Source organism: Bufo gargarizans, chromosome 1, assembly GCF_014858855.1.
Source record: "Bufo gargarizans isolate SCDJY-AF-19 chromosome 1, ASM1485885v1, whole genome shotgun sequence".
Lineage (NCBI taxonomy): Eukaryota > Metazoa > Chordata > Amphibia > Anura > Bufonidae > Bufo > Bufo gargarizans.
The window spans coordinates 521,343,600-521,367,064 of record NC_058080.1 but is presented as its reverse complement, the minus strand read 5'-3'; the positions used below and the strand labels follow the sequence as shown (position 1 = coordinate 521,367,064).

Genomic DNA, 23,465 nt, shown 5'->3' with positions numbered 1-23,465 from the left:
TCTAGCTGAGTGTTTGCTACAGTTATATCCAGACTATGAATTCCTCCTGATCTGCCAGTAGATTTGTGCCGCAGTCTTCCGTTTTAACTATGGGATCATGTGTCTACTGTAATCGCCCACCATCTTTTAGAAGGCAAATAAAGAATAGAGATTCACTGCTGGGCCACATTCAGACATGGGCTCACAGTCGGATTCCGCACAGAAAATCTGAAAAAAGTGACAGTACGTTATGTGTGAAGGAGATATAACCCTATCCAAATGTAGTGGGAAAAATCTGTGTGAATTTCACATCTGTGATCTGTTCTCCGCCCTATGTAAGTTCAATATATTACAAGGACAGGTCCAGGCTTTCATCAGCCAAGACGTCATAAAAAATGCTTCTCTAATTGGAGCACTCAGGCTGCTGTGTATACACACCTATACGCACATAGTTGATACTAGATGTCAAAAGGTGCAAATAGTTTTTGTGCCATTTTGGTAAATAGGCATACAGGCCTGATCTGGAATTTGCTTCCCTTTCATTAGACAGCATATTCAAGGTAAATTTAATGCAAGGGTGAAAGTAATAATCCTAGAGCTCCTTTTGTCTCCCTCCCCACATTGCTGAGAAAAATGATGTCTTAATATATGCAAATGAGCCTCTAGGAGCAACGGGGGCGTTGCCATTACTCCTAGAGGCTCTGTTCTCTCTGCAACTGCTGCGTCCTCTCCACTTTGATTGACAGGGCCAGGTGTGATGACTTTGTCAATGCATTAAAATGCAGGGGGTGCGCAGTTGCAGAGAGAGCTGAGCCTCTAGGTGTAACAGCAAAGCCCCCATTGCTCCTAGAAGGCACACTTGCATATATTAAAACATTTTTCTCAGCAATGCGAGCACATATGAACATGGGAACACAGATGCCTTTAGCTGCCAAGTGCACATACAACAGGTTAGCCAGTTTCATAGGGACAAATCTGCTGACAGATGCCGTTTAAGAGACTAGGCCACAGGCCTAAAAGCATGCCTACTATGTACCTTGACGATGCTTCCGAACTTGTGTAAGCCTAAGTGTCCCCCATGCAAAATTATTATTATTATTTTTTTTAATCTATAGGACTGAAAAGTCAACAGACCAAGTAATGAAACCTGTGAATCTTGAGGCCTTGACTAAATGGGTTGGAAAGCTTCCAACAGATATAGTAGAGGACATGGCTCGTATAGCTCCAATGCTTGCCCGACTAGGATATGATCCTTTTGCAAACCCACCAAAATATGGTAATCCAGATGCACTAGTGGTCAACAACACCCACAGAGTGAGTATGTCCATGCTCTGCAGACTTCTGTAATATGCACTGTGTGTAGTCAGAGTATGGTCGGGTTCACTTCACCGTTTATTTTTCCGTTCTTCGGAAATGGCTGAAACGGACGCCAAATGTGCATAACTGAGCATAAAGGGGGTCTGTCATGATTTAAACTGATAATATACACTGATGGTACCTGGGTTTCGTTTTTCAGAGTCTCCAAAGCACCATAAACTAAGTTTTAAAGATATGCAAATTAGCTATCGAGAATGCGCACCTGACTCCTCCCCTCTATATCATGCGGCCAGCCCTGTATCCTTTTGTCGACATTCTCATCTCTATTTGTAATCCAGCGCTTCAACGCCGGGCCCGGGCATGCACAGTACATTGGCCACTGTGGGCAGAGGCATAGTAATAAATGGAGATGAGAATGACGACACAAGGATACAGGGCCGGCCAGACTATACAGAGGGGAGAAGTCAGGCGGGGAGCACTGGGCACTTGCAAGTAGCTAATTTGCATATCTTTAAAACTCAGTTTTTTGGTGCCTTGTATTTGCATCCCATAGAGCTATATTATTAGTTTAAATCATGTAATGTAGGTAACAGACTCCCTTTAAAATACAGGATCCGTTTTTTTTTTTTTTTTTTTTTTTCTTAGGCCTGGTTCACACTTTAGCGTTTGGGCAGTGATTTCCATCAGTGATTTGTGAGTCAAAACCAGAGAACAGGTGCAGGTCTTTCCATTATACCTCATCTCTGTGGAGGCTTCTGGTTTTGGCTCACAAATCACTGATGGAAATTACTGACCAAACACTGAAGTGTGAACAAGGCCTTATTCTGTTCTTCTGAGGGATCAGAAGAACACAAAAATAAACCATCTGAACCCGGCCTAATTTTGGTAATTGAAAGGGTTTTCTGGGCATTTAATAACTGTCCTTAGGAAAGGTCATCAGTATCAGATCAGTGGGGGTCAGCTGTTCCCAGGAGCTGGAACACCACAGCGCCACGTGAATGAGCGCAGCTGTACAGTCACCAGGCATGCCACTACACCGTGGCCCAAGCTGTGGTATTCCTGTGTCTGGTGCCAGCACTATACTCTAAGATCAGGTCATCAATATTAAACTCCCTAATATCTGGTGAAGTGTAGCATACATTTCTCACCTTACTTCTGCTGCAATTTAGTATTTTTATATGATATGCAATTATTATAATCATTTATCTTATTAATGCTATACATTTCTAGCCTAATTAATGGTACCCCAATATATAATATTATTTTCCAGGTCTTAAAAGGGGACTTTAAAACGCCGAGCAGCCTGAAAGGATTTGTCCAGGTTAGACTTCTTTATATTCGCTAATTGTTGCTGACTACTTAATGTAGGACAGTTTCAAAGGGAAATAACTGATGCGAAGGTGCTGGTTTACACATGCCTTTACGTGCATTTCACATCACAAGAAAATGAAGTTTGTACTATATGCAAATGAGGCAAGAAGTGCCCACCAGGGCGTTTCCAATCTTTCAAAGAGCACAAACCGCTACCCAACACTGTGCTATGGCCTCTGATGTCACCCCTCCATTGTGTCCAGTGCAGTATGTACTGTTGTGTGCAGGCCCAGAATTTTGTAGGCTTAGTGTACGGCTACACAACGACATTTGTCACACGACAAAAGGATACAATGACACTGGGACTATGTGTTGGAGTAATGTCACACAATATTTTTTTATAATGACAGTCTATGATGTCGCACTGCGACTGCGACACGACAGTCGCCCAAAAATCCAACCTAAATGGATCTCTATGCGACTGTTATGTCGCAGTCACAGCATGTCGCATGTCACAATGCGACAAAATAGACTGCCATTATAAAAAAAAATGTCACGCGACATTACTTAGACAAATAGCCGCGCAACAAATGTCGTCGTGTAGCCCTAGCCTTATTTAGTCCCAGGAGAGGCAGGTCTGATAGTGTTAGTTTACCATCTGTAGAAGCCACCTTGTCGCTGATAGATGAGCCTGACGTAATTTTGATCAAAAATATGCAAAGTGCTTCATATTTTAATACATAGTATAGCTGTATTGAATACTTACTATATATTATTTAAAAAAAAATACCCGTAAAAATTGTTCGACCAGAAAAATGGCCCCAAAAAACTGCGGAGCGGAGTGGGCACCATAGCCGCAGGGTGCCTGCTGTTTCATACATTGAATACTTCAGATGCCGTGGTGCATCTAAGCCTGTGCAAACCTGGAAGCGCGTGCTCCCAGGTATTCTCTGGCTCCTCCAATCGCTGCCGAAGGAAGCCGGAGAATGACAGGAGGCTGCAGCACAGCGTTTCCTATGGAGCTTCTGTCTGTAGCAGGGCTCCATGGGAAACTAGTACATTTTTCATACACTCCAATGCTAGTGCAAAACTAATAATGGTTTTTAAAAATGTAAAAATCATAAAAATGTAAATCGCCCCCTTTCCCCAAAATTCTGTAAAAAAAAATGTAAAAAAAAAATTTACTGGTCCTTAACCTATGTTAATATATGGCACTGGAGCGAAGTGCAGACATGGTGCCCGTTCGCACGTGCAGCAGGTGTCATGGCCGGCGGGCTCTGCGAAAACGCCTGTACCATTAAAATGTAAAAATATTTTTCCAGTACGACTAATTGCCAATTTGCCATTTTTTCATCGCTTCTCTTACCCAATTTTATTTTTTATAAAATGTGATCACAAAGTCACACACACTACAAAATGGTATCAATATAAACTACAGGTTCTCCTGCAAAAAATTTGCCTAAACACAGCTCAGTAGATATAAACATTGTTTCAAAATTTTAATTTATTTTTACACTTTTTAGACATAAAACCTACACCTATGGGGTATTGTTTTACTTGTACTGACCCAGAGGATGAAGGGCATTTGTCAGTTTTGCTGCAAATGGAACGCCGTGGGAACAAAACCCGTAAAGTGGTGGAGGAATTGCGTTTTTTTCCAATTCCACCCCATTTGGATTTTTTTTCCCGCTTCCCACTGCATTGTATTCCATATTAAATGGTGGCATTAGAAAGTAGAACTTGTCCTGCAACAAAATAAGCCCTCATACAGCTATGTGACCGGAAATATAAAAAAAGTTATGGCTCAAGGAAGATGGGGAAGAAAAATAAATAGCAAAAACAAAAAAAACTCTGGTATCCTAAGGGTTAAAAGGGTTGTCTCGCCGTTACTAAGGGCCAGGAAACGGCAGGTGGGACCGCTGTTTCCTTAGCTCCCATTGCAACACATGGGAGCTCTGAAGACAGCGGAGCTGCGGTCCGACCTGACATTTCCTGGCCCTTAGTAACGGCGTGACAACCCTTTTAACCCTTAGGATACCAGTTTTTTTTGTTTTTGTTCTTTTAAGTCTAGTTCTTTTGGGCCGGAGATAAAACCGTAGCATGCTGCGGTTTTAGCTTTTGCCTGATCAGTCAAAAAGACTGAACTGAAGACATCCTGATGCATCCTGAATGGAGAGCAATCCGTTCAGGATGCATGGGGATATGCCTGATCAGTTCTTTTCCGGTATAGAGCCCCTAGGACGGAAAAACGCAAGTGTGAAAGTACCCCAAGAATGACAAAGAAACCATGTAAAATGTTTTATGTTCTTTTTGGCCAGACATTTGTAACAGATTTTGCAGTGCTGTTACTGATAAAGCTTGATAAAGATGGTTGAGGACCTTCTGACAAGTCCGATAACAGTTTGTCTTTATTTCTAGATCCATCAGAATAACTCGTCCCACTGGTGACAGGAGCAATCAGGTACTGGTTTATTAGCCGTTATTCCTTATAGATCCAGATCATACATACCTACAATGGGCGTGAGCTTTGGGAGTGCTTCCGTTCTTTGCTAGTCCTTAGATACTGATGGCCTACAAGATATGAATTTTTTATTGCTGGTGTTACTGACATTTTATTAATATTTGCATGCTTTTTAGATGTTTTAGCGTTTCATCAGCTGCCTTGAGTTTCATGGTAGCATCAACTATGTGACTAAAGATACCGGATTACCGTTAAAGGGGTTGTCTCATGAGGACAACCCCTGTATCTATGCCCTATTGCTGCTACAGGGGAACATATAGCCAGACACCCCTGCTGATCACTGGCTGTTATTGCACCTTCTAGCTCTCTTCACACCATAGATTTTTTTTACAGAAGCCTTGATGCGTTTGTTATGATCTGCATGATATTGTTTTTCGGTCTATACGCAGACCAGCCGTAACTGTAAACCCACTGACTGGTGAAGTAAATAACAGGAATTATCTCTTTACAATGGCAGCTATCAAGGGGTATGACATATTAGGCAGCAACTGAACACTCAGTTCTTGAAGTTCGTGAAGAAAGAAAAATGGGCAATTGTAACGATCTGAGCGACTTTGACAAGGGCCAAATTGTGATGGCTAGATGACTGGTTCAGAGCATCTCCAGTAGTACTGGTCTTGTGGGGTGTTCATGACATCCAGTGGTTAGTTAGTACCTTCCAAAGGTGGTCCAAGGAAATGTAGCCCAAATTGCTGAAAAAAATACAAATGTTGTCCCATCTTGGCTTTTAATGAGGAAAAGATGGGAATAACCACTGTAAGCACCTGCCGAGGGAAGCGGAGTTATGGAAATGGTCAAAAAGGTGGCACTCTGTTGTGTCCGTAACTCCCATAGCAGTGAATGGGAGCTACACAAACAGTTTAGCACAGCAAGTTACACAGTATCCCCAACCCCTAGGTTACAGATACGGCATAGCTTGCTGTGCTATATTTTGTGTGCTTGGCCATTTCCATCACTCCACCTTCCCTGGCCGCACTTAAAGGGATTCTGTCACCTCTTTTTACCCTATAGATCGCCGCTAGCATGTCCGCATATATACCTGTCCCATAGCTCTGTGTAGTTTTATTGAGCGTAAAAAATGATGCCCGCGGTGGTCCCTCGATACAGGACGGATAAACAACAAAGAAAGTCCGCACCTGACTTGAGAAAGGTTCTGTGAGAGAACCGAAACGTTGTCAATTGTCTGACATGTGTGAATAAACTGCACATTTTTTACTTCAAGGAGTGCTGCGGACTTTCTTTGTTTATATATATATATATATATATATATATATATGTGTATATATATATATATATATATATATATATATATATATATATATATATATATATATATATATATATATATATATATATATATGTGTAAATCAGCCTAGTAAGGAGCCCAAGGGGCTGCACTAACCGTTCTGGAGCCCAGCCACGTCCCCCTGTGAAGGAGCCCAGCACCGCCTGTATCCACAAATCTCCTCCTTGCTCAGAAAGTCAGATTGCCGTGATCTCGCAATGCGCGAGCTCGCACATGCCGGCATAGTGTTACTTCCCTGTGCTGGCATCAGCCTCAGGGAAGAAACTGCGCATGCACGAGCTCTCGCATCTTGAGATTACGGCGATCTAACTTTCAGATATATATAAAATCATTTTTTTACACTCAATAAAACCACACAGAGCTATGGGACATGTATATTGTCCGCAACTCTATACGGTAAAAAGAGGTGACAGAATCCCTTTAAGGTGAACATTCCCATCTCGCCCTTTACAACCTCTTTAATGCACGCTATGAGAACAGTCAGAACACACAGTACATCGCAGGTAGCTGCGTATATGGCTGCATAGCTTCCCATCACATGTGAGCATCAGAATTGGAGTGGCCTGGTGTGATTATTCTACATCACATGGGTGGCTGGGTGCATGTACCTTCTGATGCTATAGGCAATGTTCCACCAGGAAACCTTAGGTCCTGGATTTCATATAGATTTTAGGAACTGTTCACATAAAAAAAAAAAAATTTATGTAGGTTTAGTGTACACACTAAGGGCTCTTTCACACGAGCGGATCCCGTGCAGGTAATCCGCTGCGTGAAAAAGTGCTAAGCCCCGCTGCGGACAGCAGAGACACGGAGCAGTAACATGATTGATAATGCTCCGTGCCTCTCTGTAACCCTTTTACTACAAAATCACAGTGACAACTTTATCTCATTGTGATTTTGTAGTAAAAAGGTCACAGAGAGGCACGGAGCATTATCAGTCATGTCAATGCTCCGTGTCTCTGCTGTCCAGAGCAGGGCATGGCTGTCTTTCACGCAGCGGATTCCACGCACGGCATCCGCTCGTGTGAAAGTTCCCTAAGGGGGGAATTTATTAAGAGGGGAAACTTTAAAGTCAGTTTTGCTTGAGTCTGCGTTATAGTACTTTGTCGTATTTAGCAAATGTCTCATGTTACTTGATAAATTTGTTTTATCCTTAGACCACGTGTGTATAGAGAAGCTCCTTCAGTTTTCATACTCCACCTTCCTCCTTTAATAAAAAATAAAAAAAAAAGTCTCAATGATGAATCTGGAGTAAAACTCATTACACACCCACTTTTCCATCCCCATTACAAAACTGGAGTGAGGGTGGGTTCACACTAGAGTTAGGGATTCCGTTATTGCTTTCCATTATAAAATGGTTATAACGGAATGCCCAGACAGAATGCAAAACGGAAGCCTTTCAAAGGTATTCCGTTTGCTTTCCGTCCTAATAGAAGTCTATGGGAAAGCATAACGGATCGTCTGGGTCCCGTTATGCGAGACCGAAAAACGAAGTCCTTCCATTTTGCATTCCGTCATAATACAAGTCTATGGCCAGAAGAACGGATCCGTCCTCCCGCCTTATGGATTCCGTTATAACGGAAAGCCATAACGGAATCCCTAAGGCTAGTGTGAACCCACCCTAAGTTGTGTAAAAACACAAGTCACCAAAATTTTGCGCAAACAAGTTGCTAAATTTTGCGCAGTCGCTTACATTTTGCACGCCAGAATTGTGGAGTGAAGGTATGATAAATCGGGGCCTAAATGTGCCCATAATCTTCATTGCATACAGAGGCCAAAAAAAGTGTGTTTTTGACATCCATCTGGCTGGCATACATCAGTATACCACAAAATAAAGGCATGGAGCAGCTTAGTAGACTGAGGTATTCCATCCCATCGCGTCACGTAACATATATGTGAGTATAGCCCTTGGTGGTCGCAGATGTGGTCAGGGAAGGGGACAAAACAGGCAGGCTTCATAAGACTGTAAATGATGGTGTGCCTTATAGTCGTAGATGCGCTCTCTCTCTCTGCCAGCATTTGTTGTTGTGTGCGCATTCCTGACCTCTCCCCTCATGCTTCTTATCTGCGGTCTCTTTAACCCTTAGTGAGCTGTCAGCTTCATGCATCATGTGCAGTGTGTCAGCTTGGTGAGAAGGTCCAGCAGATGGGCAAGGATCATTTGTGAGCTGTCTAGACATATACCACTGTGTGCCTCTACTGTGGGGTACATTGCCGCTTTCCATTGGAGGTACACATCGGGAGTCCTCCTGACATGCAGGTTCAAATATAATGTGAACAGTTCCATATTTTGACACATACCGCCTACCTTAGCATTGTTGCAGACCACCAAGGTACACCTCTCCATGGCAGCAGTACTCCCTATTGACATTGACCTCTTTCAGCATGATAAGTCACCGTTAAATAGTTCAGGAACATGACAGAGTTCAAGGTGTTGACCTCCAATTTCCCCAAATCTCAGTCCAATTGATCATGTATGGGATATTCTGAAAAAAAAAACATAGACACATGCTGAGACCCTCACTAATCTCTAAAATGAGCAGGGGTTCTCTGGACCTGAACTCTCGTTGATCAAAACTTTTGGCATGTCACTATGACAACGTCAAGAGTTCTTCTTGAAATGACCAATCTGCTGCTAAAGCCTTGGTGCCAGACACCTTCAGAGGTCTTGTGGAGTCCATGCCTCGACAGGCACAAGGGAGACCTCCACAACAGTACGCACATGGTTTTAAAGGGGTTGTCTGACATACCTTAAACATAAATGGCAGACAAGAAGGCGAGTAAAATAAAAAATAGAATCACTAGTCTTTTGAAACTCCCTTTGTTTCGAAAGCTGTGATATGCTGTTCCTGTGCATTCACTCACTGAGATCGGTTTTTGGCTGCAGTGGTCTTATAACCAAGAACGGGACCTTATCACTTCTGGTCTGGCAGGAACTCTTGCTGGAACGGATGGAGTTTCACAAGGTGATTGATTTTTATTTATTTTTTCACACCCCCTGCCTGCCAGTTATGCCTGACAACCCCTTTAATTGTATGGCTCATATTTCTGTATTTTTTACTATTACATGCTCTACTATTTTGGCTGCTGCTTTGACCAATCCCTTGTTAACTGAGACCCCAGTGATCAGCAGATGAACCTGGCAATGTCTCTAATTGTCCTGCAGCGCCACCTGGTGTCCTTTCAGTGAACTGTCCCTCTGGTGGCTCAGAATGCCATAGTTGGATATTTGATGTGCATCTGAATATTTATGGACACTATTATAATGGCAGTTTGGAGCTTTTCTTTCCAAAATGGAGACTTTGCACTGTTTACTTACTTTTTATTTTTTCTTCATTTTTCAAGGTTTCAAGTTAACCTCATCATCAAGACCAGATCCTGAAAAAACCTGACACTGAAGGAATTCTGATTATCCAAGCATATTGCTTGCCAAATATTGCCAAACTGTGACTGTCTAGAGCGAATGTATTTGCACTTGTTAACTTGCATAGCTCATCTGACTTTTACTGTGATCTCTGGATCTTTTATTTGTTACTGAATATGGAGCCAGTATTTTATAATGAGCCACAAGCGGCTTTTATTTTTGACACATGAGGTTGGAATGTCCTTCTCGGTAAACTGGACGGAAGGGTATGTGCGTCCTCTCATCCATCACACAGACTGGTGACATGAAGGAGCGGCTGCAATAAATAGTTGTATTCTTTTCCTTACAACAGACTGATCCATTGTAATAGTCTATCATTTTGTTTCTTCCACGTGGTTGCAAACAAAGGAGACAAAAGTGAAATCAGTGTCTTTTTACATTGGTGTTTAACTGTGTTCTTCAAATCTCTATTTAAAATTTTAATATATGATCCATCGCATTCCAAGTTTTTATTCAGATGTCATGATATTAAACTGTTTTAATAAAGTGCCAAATTATTGCCGCCTTTTATTGCAAAGAGGTTTTGCGCTATGGCAAGCAGGCATTTTCTAGATTGGTTGCAGAACATGATATAAAATGTGCGGTCAGTTATTTGGCGTTCTTCTATAATACTGGTGACTGTGGTTGCCAAACTGTAAAAAAAATTAAAATATGCATTGATATTTTACTTCTCAGCATAATGTATAAACCTGTACATAAAGCACTTTGTATAGGTTTGATCCAAATGCATAAGCCCACTCATCAGGTCAAAGTGGCCTCTTGAGCTGGTCCCTATTCTAATTTGGCGCAGCGCCACATGGCAACCAATGTCTCTGCAACCAGCTACTGCAGGCGGCAAGGCCCAAGAACACCACTGCGGTCGAGCTAAGCCCCTTTAGAACTGGATCACACCAGCCCACGGGCACAGCAAAAACAGCCACCAGGCAGCATTGCCCCTTGTCAACAGATCTGAAGAGCTTTGGCATTTTAAAAAAAAATCAAGAAGAGATGATCACAGCCCCACCCCATAGAGATGGAAAAAGTTCTACAAAGAGGACAACAAAATAAGGAAGTATTACCAAGCTTTCCCAACTCTCCCCTTTTGTTTCTTAAAGTGTTCTGAAAAAGGTGAGATCTGATTGGTTGCTATGGGCAACTAAGCCAGTTTTCCAGTTAAACCGTTTTGATAAATGAGGCCCTGTATGTTTTAGGATGCTCTTGCACAAAGTACGACCACCATAAAAGGCACAGTTGTTAAAGAGGCTAAGGTAAATGGCCCACGTGATTTTGTTAAAGGGAACCTGTCACCGGGATTTTGTGTATAGAGCTGAGGACATGGGTTGCTAGATGGCCGCTAGCACATCCGCAATACCCAGTCCCCATAGCTCTGTGTGCTTTTATTGTGTAAAAAAAACGATTTGATACATATGCAAATTAACCTGAGATGAGTCCTGTACGTGAGATGAGTCAGGGACAGGACTCATTTTACATTAGTTTGCATATGTATCAAATAGTTTTTTTGACACAAAAGCACACAGAGCTATGGGGACTGGTTATTGTGGATGTGCTAGCGGCCATCTAGCAAGCCATGTCCTCAGCTCTATACCCAAAATCCAGGTGACAGGTTCCCTTTAAATAGATAGATAGATAATGATATACACAAGAGTATATTACAATTCCTGGTTATTTTCCTCCTCGTACTATTTTCCCACTCGCTGGCTCAGGGTCCTTGAAAAGCTAGGTGTTTCTGTTGGTTATAACCCAGTCATTCTATCAAAAGATGTGACTTTAAGAGATACCTAGACATAACCTGAACAAGGAGGACATATTAAGGTCTGATATTTAGACTTTTTTTTTTGTTTGTTTTGTTCTTGTATTTTAAATTAAATCCAGAAAGTAAATTCTGTATTTGGATTTCCAAAATTGTAAGAAGCCCTCACTGATGCACACAGCGCTTTACTATTCAGAGGCTGCATGTACAAATCAAAATAGACATCACAGGATTACAGGCTAATATACTATTGAAACACTAGAAGTCAGGACCCTGCTCGCAATAGCTTACAATCTATGAGGAAATAGGGGGTGACACAAAAGGTAAAATTGATTTGTTTTAGAGAGTGGTCCAGCCATCTTTGCACTAAATAAGAGTAGTGCAGATGGAGCTGCATGAGCTCATGCATTGATTACTGTATGATGATGGTGTTTGATTCTGAAAAATGAGGAGTGGGGAGCTAAGTGGGCAAGAGGCAGTTTAGAGAACGTGGTAAGTCTGCCTAAAAAAAATAATGAATTTTTAAGGCACGTTTAAATCTAAGGAAGTTGGGAATTAACCTGATTGTCTGGGGCAGTGCATTCCAGAGAGCTGGTGCAGCTCAAGAAAAGTCTTGAAGATTGGAATAAAAGGTTTGAATTTTTGAGGATGTACTCCACTTGCCGGAATTACACGCCGGATCCGGAAAAACGCAAGTGTACTGAAAGCATTTGAAGACGGATCCGTCTTCAAAATGCTTTCAGTGTTACTATGGCACCCAGGACGCTATTAAAGTCCTGGTTGCCATAGTAGGAGCGGGGAGCGGTATACTCACAGTCCCCGCGGCTCCCGGGGCGCTCCAGAATGACGTCAGAGCGCCCCATGCGCATGGATGACGTGCCATGCGATCACGTCATCCATGCGCCCTGACGTCACTCTGGAGCGCCCCGGGAGCCGCACGGACGGTAAGTATGCTGCTCCCCACTACACTTTACCAGGACTTTAGCGTCCCGGCAGCCATGGTAACCATTCAGAAAAAGCTAAACGTCGATTCCGGCAATGCGCCGAAACGACGTTTAGCTTAAGGCCGGATCCGGATCAATGCCTTTCAATGGGCATTAATTCCGGATCCGGCCTTGCGGCAAGTCTTCAGGATTTTTGGCCGGAGCAAAAAGCGATTTTTGGCCGGGCAAGCTGTCACCAAGTGCATTTAACCCTCAATAGTGTGGTTGTTTTTTGGCTATATCCTACATCAGGGTCAAGCTGTCCTTGCTATTTTATTGAGGGGTGAAATACAATTGCCAAAATAGCAGTACCCTAAATCTGGTGTTTCAGCTGTGGCCAGCCAATTGTAATACTGTCTGCTGTCTGGCAAAGGATATATTTTTTTAAATACAATTCCCAACTTAGCAATTTCCTAAATTAGTGGTTTCTGCTGTATCAGGGCTACTTTAAATCTATTCATTAAAAGGGTATATAAGATTCAAGGTGAAGATAGGGTCATTCTCAATAACTTCACACACACGCTACTGTGCAATTCCAAGTCTAATTCTGTCTGTAAACGTATACCTTTCACCCAGCGCCTAAATACTAGGCCTCAAATTTACATCCATCTAAATCTGTGGTTATTGCTGTGGCTGGTCAAGTTATTTAGTGTCCGTCAAAGCACAGTTTTTGTTCTGGGTTGAAATACAATTCCCAATTTAGCAATTTCCTAATTTAGTGGTTTCTGCTGTATCAGACCTACTTTAAATCTATCCCTAAAAGGGTATATTAGATTCAAGGTGATGATAGGGTCATCCACAATAACTTCACACGCTACCGTGCATTTCCAAGTCTAATTCTATCCGTAAACGTATACCTGTCACCCAGCGCCTAAATACTAGGCCTCAAATTTATATTCAGCTAAATCTGTCGTTACTGCTGTGCCTTTATTAGTGTAATACGGTACCTAAATAGATAGCCAGATAGTGTTAGGTGTCTGTAAGAAAAAAAAAAAGGCCTGAATTTGAATTCAATACATTGGGCCAAATAATATTTTTCTTATTGTGGTGAACGGTAACAATGAGGAAAACATCTAGTAAGGGACGCGGATGCGGACATGGTCGTGGTGGTGTTAGTGGACCCTCTGGTGCTGGGAGAGGACGTGGCCGTTCTGCCACAGCCACACGTCCTAGTGTACCAACTACCTCAGGTCCCAGTAGCCGCCATAATTTACAGCGATATTTGGTGGGGCCCAATGCCGTGCTAAGGATGGTAAGGCCTGAGCAGGTACAGGCATTAGTCAATTGGGTGGCCGACAGTGGATCCAGCACGTTCACATTATCTCCCACCCAGTCTTCTGCAGAAAGCGCACAGATGGCGCCTGAAAACCAAGCCCATCAGTCTGTCACATCACCCCCATGCATACCAGGGAAACTGTCTGAGCCTCAAGTTATGCAGCAGTCTCTTATGCTGTTTGAAGACTCCGCTGGCAGGGTTTCCCAAGGGCATCCACCTAGCCCTTCCCCAGCGGTGGAAGACATAGAATGCACTGACGCACAACCACTTATGTTTCCTGATGATGAGGACATGGGAATACCACCTCAGCACGTCTCTGATGATGACGAAACACAGGTGCCAACTGCTGCGTCTTTCTGCAGTGTGCAGACTGAACAGGAGGTCAGGGATCAAGACTGGGTGGAAGACGATGCAGGGGACGATGAGGTCCTAGACCCCACATGGAATGAAGGTCGTGCCACTGACTTTCACAGTTCGGAGGAAGAGGCAGTGGTGAGACCGAGCCAACAGCATAGCAAAAGAGGGAGCAGTGGGCAAAAGCAGAACACCCGCCGCCAAGAGACTCCGCCTGCTACTGACCGCCGCCATCTGGGACCGAGCACCCCAAAGGCAGCTTCAAGGAGTTCCCTGGCATGGCACTTCTTCAAACAATGTGCTGACGACAAGACCCGAGTGGTTTGCACGCTGTGCCATCAGAGCCTGAAGCAAGGCATTAACGTTCTGAACCTTAGCACAACCTGCATGACAAGCATGAACTGCAGTGGAGTAAACACCTTAAAAACAAGGAAGTCACTCAGGCTCCCCCTGCTACCTCTTCTGCTGCTGCCGCCTCGGCCTCTTCCTCCGCCTCTGGAGGAACGTTGGCACCTGCCGCCCAGCAAACAGGGGATGTACCACCAACACCACCACCTCCGTCACCAAGCATCTCAACCATGTCACACGGCAGCGTTCAGCTCTCCATCTCTCAAACATTTGAGAGAAAGCGTAAATTCCCACCTAGCCACCCTCGATCCCTGGCCCTGAATGCCAGCATTTCTAAACTACTGGCCTATGAAATGCTGTCATTTAGGCTGGTGGACACAGACAGCTTCAAACAGCTCATGTCGCTTGCTGTCCCACAGTATGTTGTTCCCAGCCGGCACTACTTCTCCAAGAGAGCCGTGCCCTCCCTGCACAACCAAGTATCCGATAAAATCAAGTGTGCACTGCGCAACGCCATCTGTGGCAAGGTCCACCTAACCACAGATACGTGGACCAGTAAGCACGGCCAGGGACGCTATATCTCCCTAACTGCACACTGGGTAAATGTAGTGGCGGCTGGGCCCCAGGCAGAGAGCTGTTTGGCGCATGTCCTTCCGCCGCCAAGGATCGCAGGGCAACATTCTTTGCCTCCTGTTGCCACCTCCTCCTACTCAGCTTCCTCCTCCTCTTCTTCCACCTGCTCATCCAGTCAGCCACACACCTTCACCACCAACTTCAGCACAGCCCGGGGTAAATGTCAGCAGGCCATTCTGAAACTCATATGTTTCGGGGACAGGCCCCACACCGCACAGGAGTTGTGGCGGGGTAAAGAACAACAGACCGACGAGTGGTTGCTGCCGGTGAGCCTCAAGCCCGGCCTGGTGGTGTGCGATAATGGGCGAAATCTCGTTGCAGCTCTGGGACTAGCTGGTTTGACGCACATCCTTTGCCTGGCGCATGTGCTGAATTTGGTAGTGCAGAAGTTCATTCACAACTACCCCGACATGTCAGAGCTGCTGCATAAAGTGCGGGCCGTCTGTTCGCGCTTCCGGCGTTCACATCCTGCCGCTGCTCGCATGTCTGCGCTACAGCGTAACTTCGTCCTTCCCGCTCACCGCCTCATATGCGACGTGCCCACCAGGTGGAACTCCACCTTGCACATGCTGGACAGACTGTGCGAGCAGCAGCAGGCCATAGTGGAGTTTCAGCTGCAGCACGCACGGGTCAGTCGCACTACGGAACAGCACCACTTCACCACCAATGACTGGGCCTCCATGCGAGACCTGTGTGCCCTGTTGCGCTGTTTCGAGTACTCCACCAACATGGCCAGTGGCGATGACGCCGTTATCAGCGTTACAATACCACTTCTATGTCTCCTTGAGAAAACACTTAGGCTGGGTTCAGACCTGAGCGTTCTGAAACGAGCGCTCTGTATGCGCGATTGTACGGGCGTTTACAATCGCGCATACAGAGACAGGGGTGCACACATTGTCGCGCGTTCCCGAATATCTATGTGCGGGAACGCGCGACAAACGCCCAAAAAAAAGCTCAAGCACTTGTTTGAGCGTCGGGCGTTTTACAGCGCGATCGTACGCGCTGTAAAACGCCCAGGTGAGAACCATTCCCATAGGGAATCATTGGTTCTTGCCTATTGTGCGTTTTACAGCGCGTAGGAACGCGCTGTAAAACGCTCAGGTGTGAACCCAGCCTTAGGGCGATGATGGAAGAGGAGGTGGCCCAGGAGGAGGAGGAGGAAGAGGGGTCATTTTTAGCACTTGCAGGCCAGTCTCTTAGAAGTGACTCAGAGGGAGGTTTTTTGCAACAGCAGAGGCCCACTACTGGAGGACCAGGATAAGGAGGAGGAGGATGAGGATGAAGCATGGTCACAGCAGGGTGGCACCCAACGCAGCTCGGGCCCATCACTGGTGCGTGGCTGGGGGGAAACGCAGGACGATGACGATACGCCTCCCACAGAGGACAGTTCGTCCTTACCTCTGGGCAGCCTGGCACACATGAGCGACTACATGCTGCAGTGCCTGCGCAACGACAGCAGAGTTGCCCACATTTTAACGTGTGCGGACTACTGGGTTGCCACCCTGCTGGATCCACGGTACAAAGACAATGTGCCCACCTTACTTCCTGCACTGGAGCGTGATAGGAAGATGCGCGAGTACAAGCGCACGTTGGTAGACGCGCTACTGAGAGCATTCCCAAATGTCACAGGGGAACAAGTGGAAGCCCAAGGCAGAGGAGGAGCAAGAGGTCGCCAAGGCAGCTGTGTCACGGCCAGCTCCTCTGAGGGCAGGGTTAGCATGGCAGAGATGTGGAAAAGTTTTGTCAACACGCCACAGCTAACTGCAGCACCACCTGATATGCAACGTGTTAGCAGGAGGCAACATTTCACTAACATGGTGGAACAGTACGTGTGCACACCCCTCCACGTACTGACTGATGGTTCGGCCCCATTCAACTTCTGGGTCTCTAAATTGTCCACGTGGCCAGAGCTAGCCTTTTATGCCTTGGAGGTGCTGGCCTGCCCGGCGGCCAGCGTTTTGTCTGAACGTGTATTCAGCACGGCAGGGGGCGTCATTACAGACAAACGCAGCCGCCTGTCTACAGCCAATGTGGACAAGCTGACGTTCATAAAAATGAACCAGGCATGGATCCCACAGGACCTGTCCATCCCTTGTGCAGATTAGACATTAACTACCTCCCCTTAACCATATATTATTGTACTCCAGGGCACTTCCTCATTCAATCCTATTTTTATTTTCATTTTACCATTATATTGCGGGGCAACCCAAAGTTGAATGAACCTCTCCTCTGTCTGGGTGCCGGGGCCTAAATATATGACAATGGACTGTTCCAATGTTGGGTGACGTGAAGCCTGATTCTCTGCTATGACATGCAGACTGATTCTCTGCTGACATGAAGCCAGATCCTCTGTTACGGGACCTCTCTCCTCTGCCTGGGTGCTGGGCATAAATATATGACAATGGACTGTTGCAGTGGTGGCTGACGTGAAGCCTGATTCTCTGCTATGACATGAAGACTGATTCTCTGCTGACATGAAGCCAGATTCTCTGTTACGGGACCTCTCTCCTCTGCCTGTGTGCTGGGCCTAAATATATGACAATGGACTGTTGCAGTGGTGGCTGACGTGAAGCCTGATTCTCTGCTATGACATGAAGACTGATTCTCTGCTGACATGAAGCCAGATTCTCTGTTACGGGACCTCTCTCCTCTGCCTGGGTGCCGGGGCCTAAATTTATGACAATGGACTGTTACAGTGGTGGGTGACGTGAAGCCTGATTCTCTGCTATGGCCTCTTTCACACTTGCGTTGTCCGGATCCGGCGTGTACTCCACTTGCCGGAATTACACGCCGGATCCGGAAAAACGCAAGTGTACTGAAAGCATTTGATCCGTCTTCAAAATGCTTTCAGTGTTACTATGGCACCCAGGACGCTATTAAAGTCCTGGTTGCCATAGTAGGAGCGGGGGAGCGGTATACTTACAGTCCGCGCGGCTCCCGGGGCGCTCCAGAGTGACGTCAGAGCGCCCCATGCGCATGGATGACGTGCCATGCGATCACGCGATCCATGCGCTTGGGGCGCCCTGACGTAACTCTGGAGCGCCCCGGGAGCCGCACGGACTGTAAGTATGCTGCTCCCCGCTACACTTTACCATGGCTGCCAGGACTTTAGCGTCCCGGCAGCCATGGTAACTATTGAGAAAAAGCTAAATGTCGCATCCGGCAATGCGCCGAAACGACGTTTAGCTTAAGGCCAGATCCGGATCAATGCCTTTCAATGGGCATTCATTCCGGATCCGGACTTGCGGCAAGTCTTCAGGATTTTTGGTCGGAGCAAAAAGTGCAGCATGCTGCAGTATTTTCTCCGGCCAAAAAACGTTCCGTTCCGGAACTGAAGACATCCTGATGCATCCTGAACGGATTTCACTCCATTCAGAATGCATTAGGATAAAACTGATCAGGATTCTTCCGGCATAGAGCCCCGACGACGGAACTCTATGCCGGAAGAAAAGAACGCAAGTGTGAAAGAGCCCTATGACATGAAGACTGATTCTCTGCTGACATGAAGCCAGATTCTCTGTTACGGGACCTCTCTCCTCTGCCTGGGTGCCTGGGCCTAAATTTATGACAATGGACTGTTACAGTGGTGGGTGACGTGAAGCCTGATTCTCTGCTATGACATGCAGACTAATTCTCTGCTGACATGAAGACAGATTCTCTGTTACGGGACCTCTCTCCTCTGCCTGTGTGCCTGGGCCTAAATATCTGACAATGGACTGTTCCAGTGTTGGGTGACGTGAAGCATGATTCTCTCCTATGATATGAAGACTGATTCTCTGTTACGGGACCTCTCTCGTCTGCCTGGGTGCCACTGCCTGGGCCTAAATATCTGACAATGGTCTGTTCCAGTGTTGGGTGACGTGAAGCATGATTCTCTGCTATGACATGAAGACTGATTTTCTGCTGACATGAAGCCAGATTCTCTGTTACGGGACCTCTCTCCTCTGCCTGGGTGCCTGGGCCTAAATATATGACAATGGACTGTTACAGTGGTGGGTGACGTGAAGCATGATTCTCTGCTATGGGACCTCTCTCCAATTGATATTGGTTAATTTTTATTTATTTTATTTTAATTTTAATTCATTTCCCTATCCACATTTGTTTGCAGGGGATTTACCTACATGTTGCTGCCTTTTGCAGCCCTCTAGCCCTTTCCTGGGCTGTTTTACAGACTTTTTAGTGCCGAAAAGTTCGGGTCCCCATTGACTTCAATGGGGTTCGGGTTCGGGACGAAGTTCGGGTCGGGTTCGGATCCCGAACCCGAACATTTCCGGGAAGTTCGGCCGAACTTCTCGAACCCAAACATCCAGGTGTTTGCTCAACTCTAGAAGAGACCGAATAGTAATAATTTACAGTAGTCAAGATGAGAATGAATTAAAGCAACAAGAGTTTTGGCCGTTTCCACCATGCTAAAAGGCTGGATTCTGGAGATATTCTTGAGGTGCAGACGACAAGAGCATGCCAGTGACTGAATATGGGACACGAAGAAAGAGTCTGAGTTGCACATAACCCCAAGACCAGAAGTTATAGTACAACAGACTGAAATTGAAATAGCAGGTTTAGGCCCCATGCACACGGCCGTTGTTCACAGCCGTGTGCGGGCCGTGGAACCGCGGCCTGGATCCCTCCTGAGAGCAGGAGCGCACGGCGTCACTGGTTGCTATGACGCCGTGCGCTCCCTGCTGCCGCCGCAATACAGTAATACACTGGTATAGATCGTACCAGTGTATTACTGTACTGTGCCGGCAGCAGGGGGCGCACGGCGTCATAGCAACCAGTGACGCCGTGCGCTCCTGCTCTCAGGAGGGATCCAGGCCGCGGTTCCACGGCCCGCACACGGCTGTGAAACACGGCTGTGTGCATGGGGCCTTAGGTAGGTTAGTAGATGGGGAAAGAAGTTCAGTTTTTGAGGGATTCAGTTTTAGATTCGAGGACATGATGTTAGAGACAGCTGCAAGACCATCACTGGTGGTTTGTAGTACTGCTGGAGTGATTTCATGGGAGGAAGTATATAGTTGGGTCTTGTCACTATAGAGATGGTACTGAAAACCAAATCTGCTAATGGTCTGTCCGAAAAGGTCTGTATAGAGAGAGAAAAAATGACAAGGCCAAGTACTGAACCCTGAGGAACTCAAACATCAAGAGGAGGAGAAGTAGTACCAGCAAATGACAGACTGAAAAAGCAGCCAGAGATAGAGGAAAAGAACTAAGAGAGAGCAGTGTCCTTTAAGGGGTTGTCTCACTTCAGCAAGTGGCATTTATCATGTAGAGAAAGTCAGAGGTTGTCTCATCAGACAATGGGTGCATATTGCTAGGATATGCCCCCATTGTCTTATAGGTGCGGGTCCCACATGGCCACTGCTGCTGAATTGCAGGGTGGTCATAACCATGGAAACGGGCAGAGTATAATGTGATGGAAAAATGAATCCAGCCAGCAAAGAAAGCAATATGAACAATCACAATACATTAATAAGTGGCTTGTATTAATTTTCTCTACATAATAAATGCTATTTGCTGAAGTGAGACAACCCCTTTAAGGCCAATAGAGAGGAGCATTCTAATGAGAAGTTTGTGGTGTACTGTGTCAAATGCTGCAGAGAGATGTAGAAAAATGAGTTGTTACCATTCAAATCATTAGACACTTTGGTAAGTGCAGATGGCAGATGGTAAAAGCCAGATTATAATGGGTCGAGACAGTGGCGGATCCAGAGCCTGGTCTCGGGAGGGGCACTTCCAGATTATTTTCTGTCCACCGCCATAAAATGGTGCTTATAGAACAGACTACACAGTGTAGTGGTATACTGTATATTGTGTGGCACAGTGTATGCTATATGTGTATAACATAAACATATTTCACATAAAAACTTACAATTGCTTGCTTGGCTCTTGGGGATCTCGGACACCACTTCAACACTTTGGCCGGGGGCTCAGTGGAGCTGATGTTGTGTTTTATCCTAATGAGAAAGATTTCATAATAAGAATTTAGAGAAGGGGCAGAGGGATAGCAGAGCAGGGAGAGGCTGGTGCTGCTACTAGGGGGTCATACCATGGGGGAGTAATAAAGCCCACTATAATGCCCTCCCAGTAGAAATAATTCTCCTTATAATGTGACAGTGCAAAAAATACCCTCTCGTAATGCCCCCAGTTGAGCTAATGTCCCCATAATGTGCCAGTATAAAATACCCCTATATAGCGCCCCCAGTAAATGCCCCCACAGTGCTCCTCTCCCCCCTTCCTCCTAGTGCCCCCATAATGTCCCAGTATAAAATGCCCCATATATAGTGCCCCAGTAGATGCCCTCAGTGTCCCCCATAATTTGCAAGTATAAAATACCTCTTTTTAGTGCCCCCCCCATAGATGACCCCATAGTACTCCTCTCCCCCAGTCCCCATAGTACCCACCATAATGTGTCCCAGTATAAAATGCTACTGTACAGAGCCCCCCCATATAAAATACCCCTTATTTGTGGCCTCAGTAGATGCCCCTATAGTGCCCACCAATAATGTGCCAGTAATAAGTGCCCCCAATCAGGCTTGGACTGGCCCACAGGGGTACAGGGGAATCCCCCGGTGGGAACCTGAGCAAGGTGGGCCCCTAGTCTCCCACCCCCTGCACAAGTGGCACATAACTTACTGCACTACATACATATATTCAATGTACAGCACCTCAACCAGCCTATGTTCATATATGAACATTAAAGATTAGTAAAGAAATTACCCACTTTATTATTATAGACACGGTCAGATAGCTGAGATGACTTCTAGCTACAGAGGAAAGCTGCCAGTATCTTCTTTTCCCCAGGATCTACCTTCTCAAAGTTGCTGCAGGGACCCCCATATAAAATCATCTGGTATCAGGTGCCCCCTCCCTCCCCCCCCAGCAATGTGAGCAGGTAATATTTGTATGTATTCGTACAGTGGGCCCCCAAAATAAATTTTACTGCGGGGCCCTAGGCACCCCAGTCCGACACTGTCCCCAATAATGTGCCAGTAAAATGGGCCCCCATAGATTTCCCCCAATCAGGTGCCAGTAACAAGAGCACCCCCCATCATGTGCCAGTTACAAGAGCACCCTATCATGTGCCAGTAACCAGAGCATCCCCCAATCATGAGCCAGTAATACGAGCCCCCCCATCATGTGCCAGTAATAAGAGCCCCCCCTCCCCCCTCCTCGCCCCCCCTCGCCCCCCGCCCTCTTATGTGACAGTGAAAGTATTGTACATATAAAAAACACTTATACTTACCTCCATGTCATCGATGCGATGCAGGCCTCTTCCGGCCTGTGTCCCGCGCTGTGCGGCTCTAGTGCTGGCAGCCTATCAGAGGAACAGGGAAGGGACACGCCTCTCCCTTCCCTGTCCTGAGGACGGCGATACAGATGACTATGGAGATGAGCGCTTCCACAATGGAAGCGCTTATCTCCCTGTGCCCTGCTGCTGCCGCCCCCCACTTGTGAGCAGTACAGCCAGCTTGGGGGGGGGGATTGCCCCGTTGTCCCCTCCCCCTGGATCCGCCAGTGGGTCGAGAAGAGAGTTTGCAGAAAGGTAACATATTAGGCAAGAATAGACCAGACTTTCCAGGAGTTTAGAAGTGAAGTAGAAGTTAGAGACAGGTCAGTAGTTAGCAGCACATGTCAGGTCAAGAGATGATTTTAGTAGAAGTAGTGGGGTTATAAGAGAACAGAAAGATGCCAGGAGAGAGAGAGGTTACATTTATTATATTTAAGTGACTAATGACAGCCAGCGAGAGGGACTGGAGGAGGTATGAGGGAATAGGTAGTCTGTGGAGAAGAGAGGAGCTTGGAGACTTCTCCATCTGTTATAGGGTCAAAGGAGGAGAGAGAACAAGAAATGGGAGAGGGAGGGGAGATTATTTCCTGCCTGATGTTAACAATCTTATCTTTGAAGTAAGTGGACTGGTCTTCAGCACAGAGGTCAGTTATTGGGGGGGTGTATTTTAGGGCTGAGTGAGTGAAAAGTATCATTTTACGTTATCTGAAAGTGAGGAGATTGGTGAAATAGGTCTGTTTGAGAAGGTGGAGAGCAGAGTTGTAGATTTTAAATATTCTGCAGGGATTCGTGATTTTCTCAGTAAACGTTTGGCACGCCTAGAGCAACACTGAAGAGAACGAGTCTCAGGTGTGTGCCAGGGTTGCTGTGATCTGTGTTGGGAAGGTTGGCGTGTAATGGGAGCTGCTTTACCAAGGCTGGTTTTGAGGGTAGGGTTGTTATTATTCACAGCCAGATCCAGTCATGAGAGCCAAG

At 45.9% G+C, this 23,465-nt stretch overlaps 1 protein-coding gene across 2 annotated transcripts in view; it reads left to right on the top strand.

Moving 5' to 3' along the window:
- Positions 1 to 9,805, top strand: part of TPST2 (tyrosylprotein sulfotransferase 2) — a 66,485-nt gene extending 56,680 nt beyond the window's left edge. For both annotated transcript variants that reach the window (XM_044275392.1, XM_044275391.1), the window contains 4 exons: positions 1,095 to 1,293; positions 2,567 to 2,617; positions 5,026 to 5,068; positions 9,780 to 9,805. In XM_044275392.1, the coding sequence (XP_044131327.1) occupies positions 1,095 to 1,293; positions 2,567 to 2,617; positions 5,026 to 5,055 (280 nt within the window). In that variant the 3' untranslated portion in view covers positions 5,056 to 5,068; positions 9,780 to 9,805. The remainder of the gene's footprint in view (positions 1 to 1,094; positions 1,294 to 2,566; positions 2,618 to 5,025; positions 5,069 to 9,779) is intronic.
- The last annotated feature ends 13,660 nt before the right edge of the window (positions 9,806 to 23,465 follow it).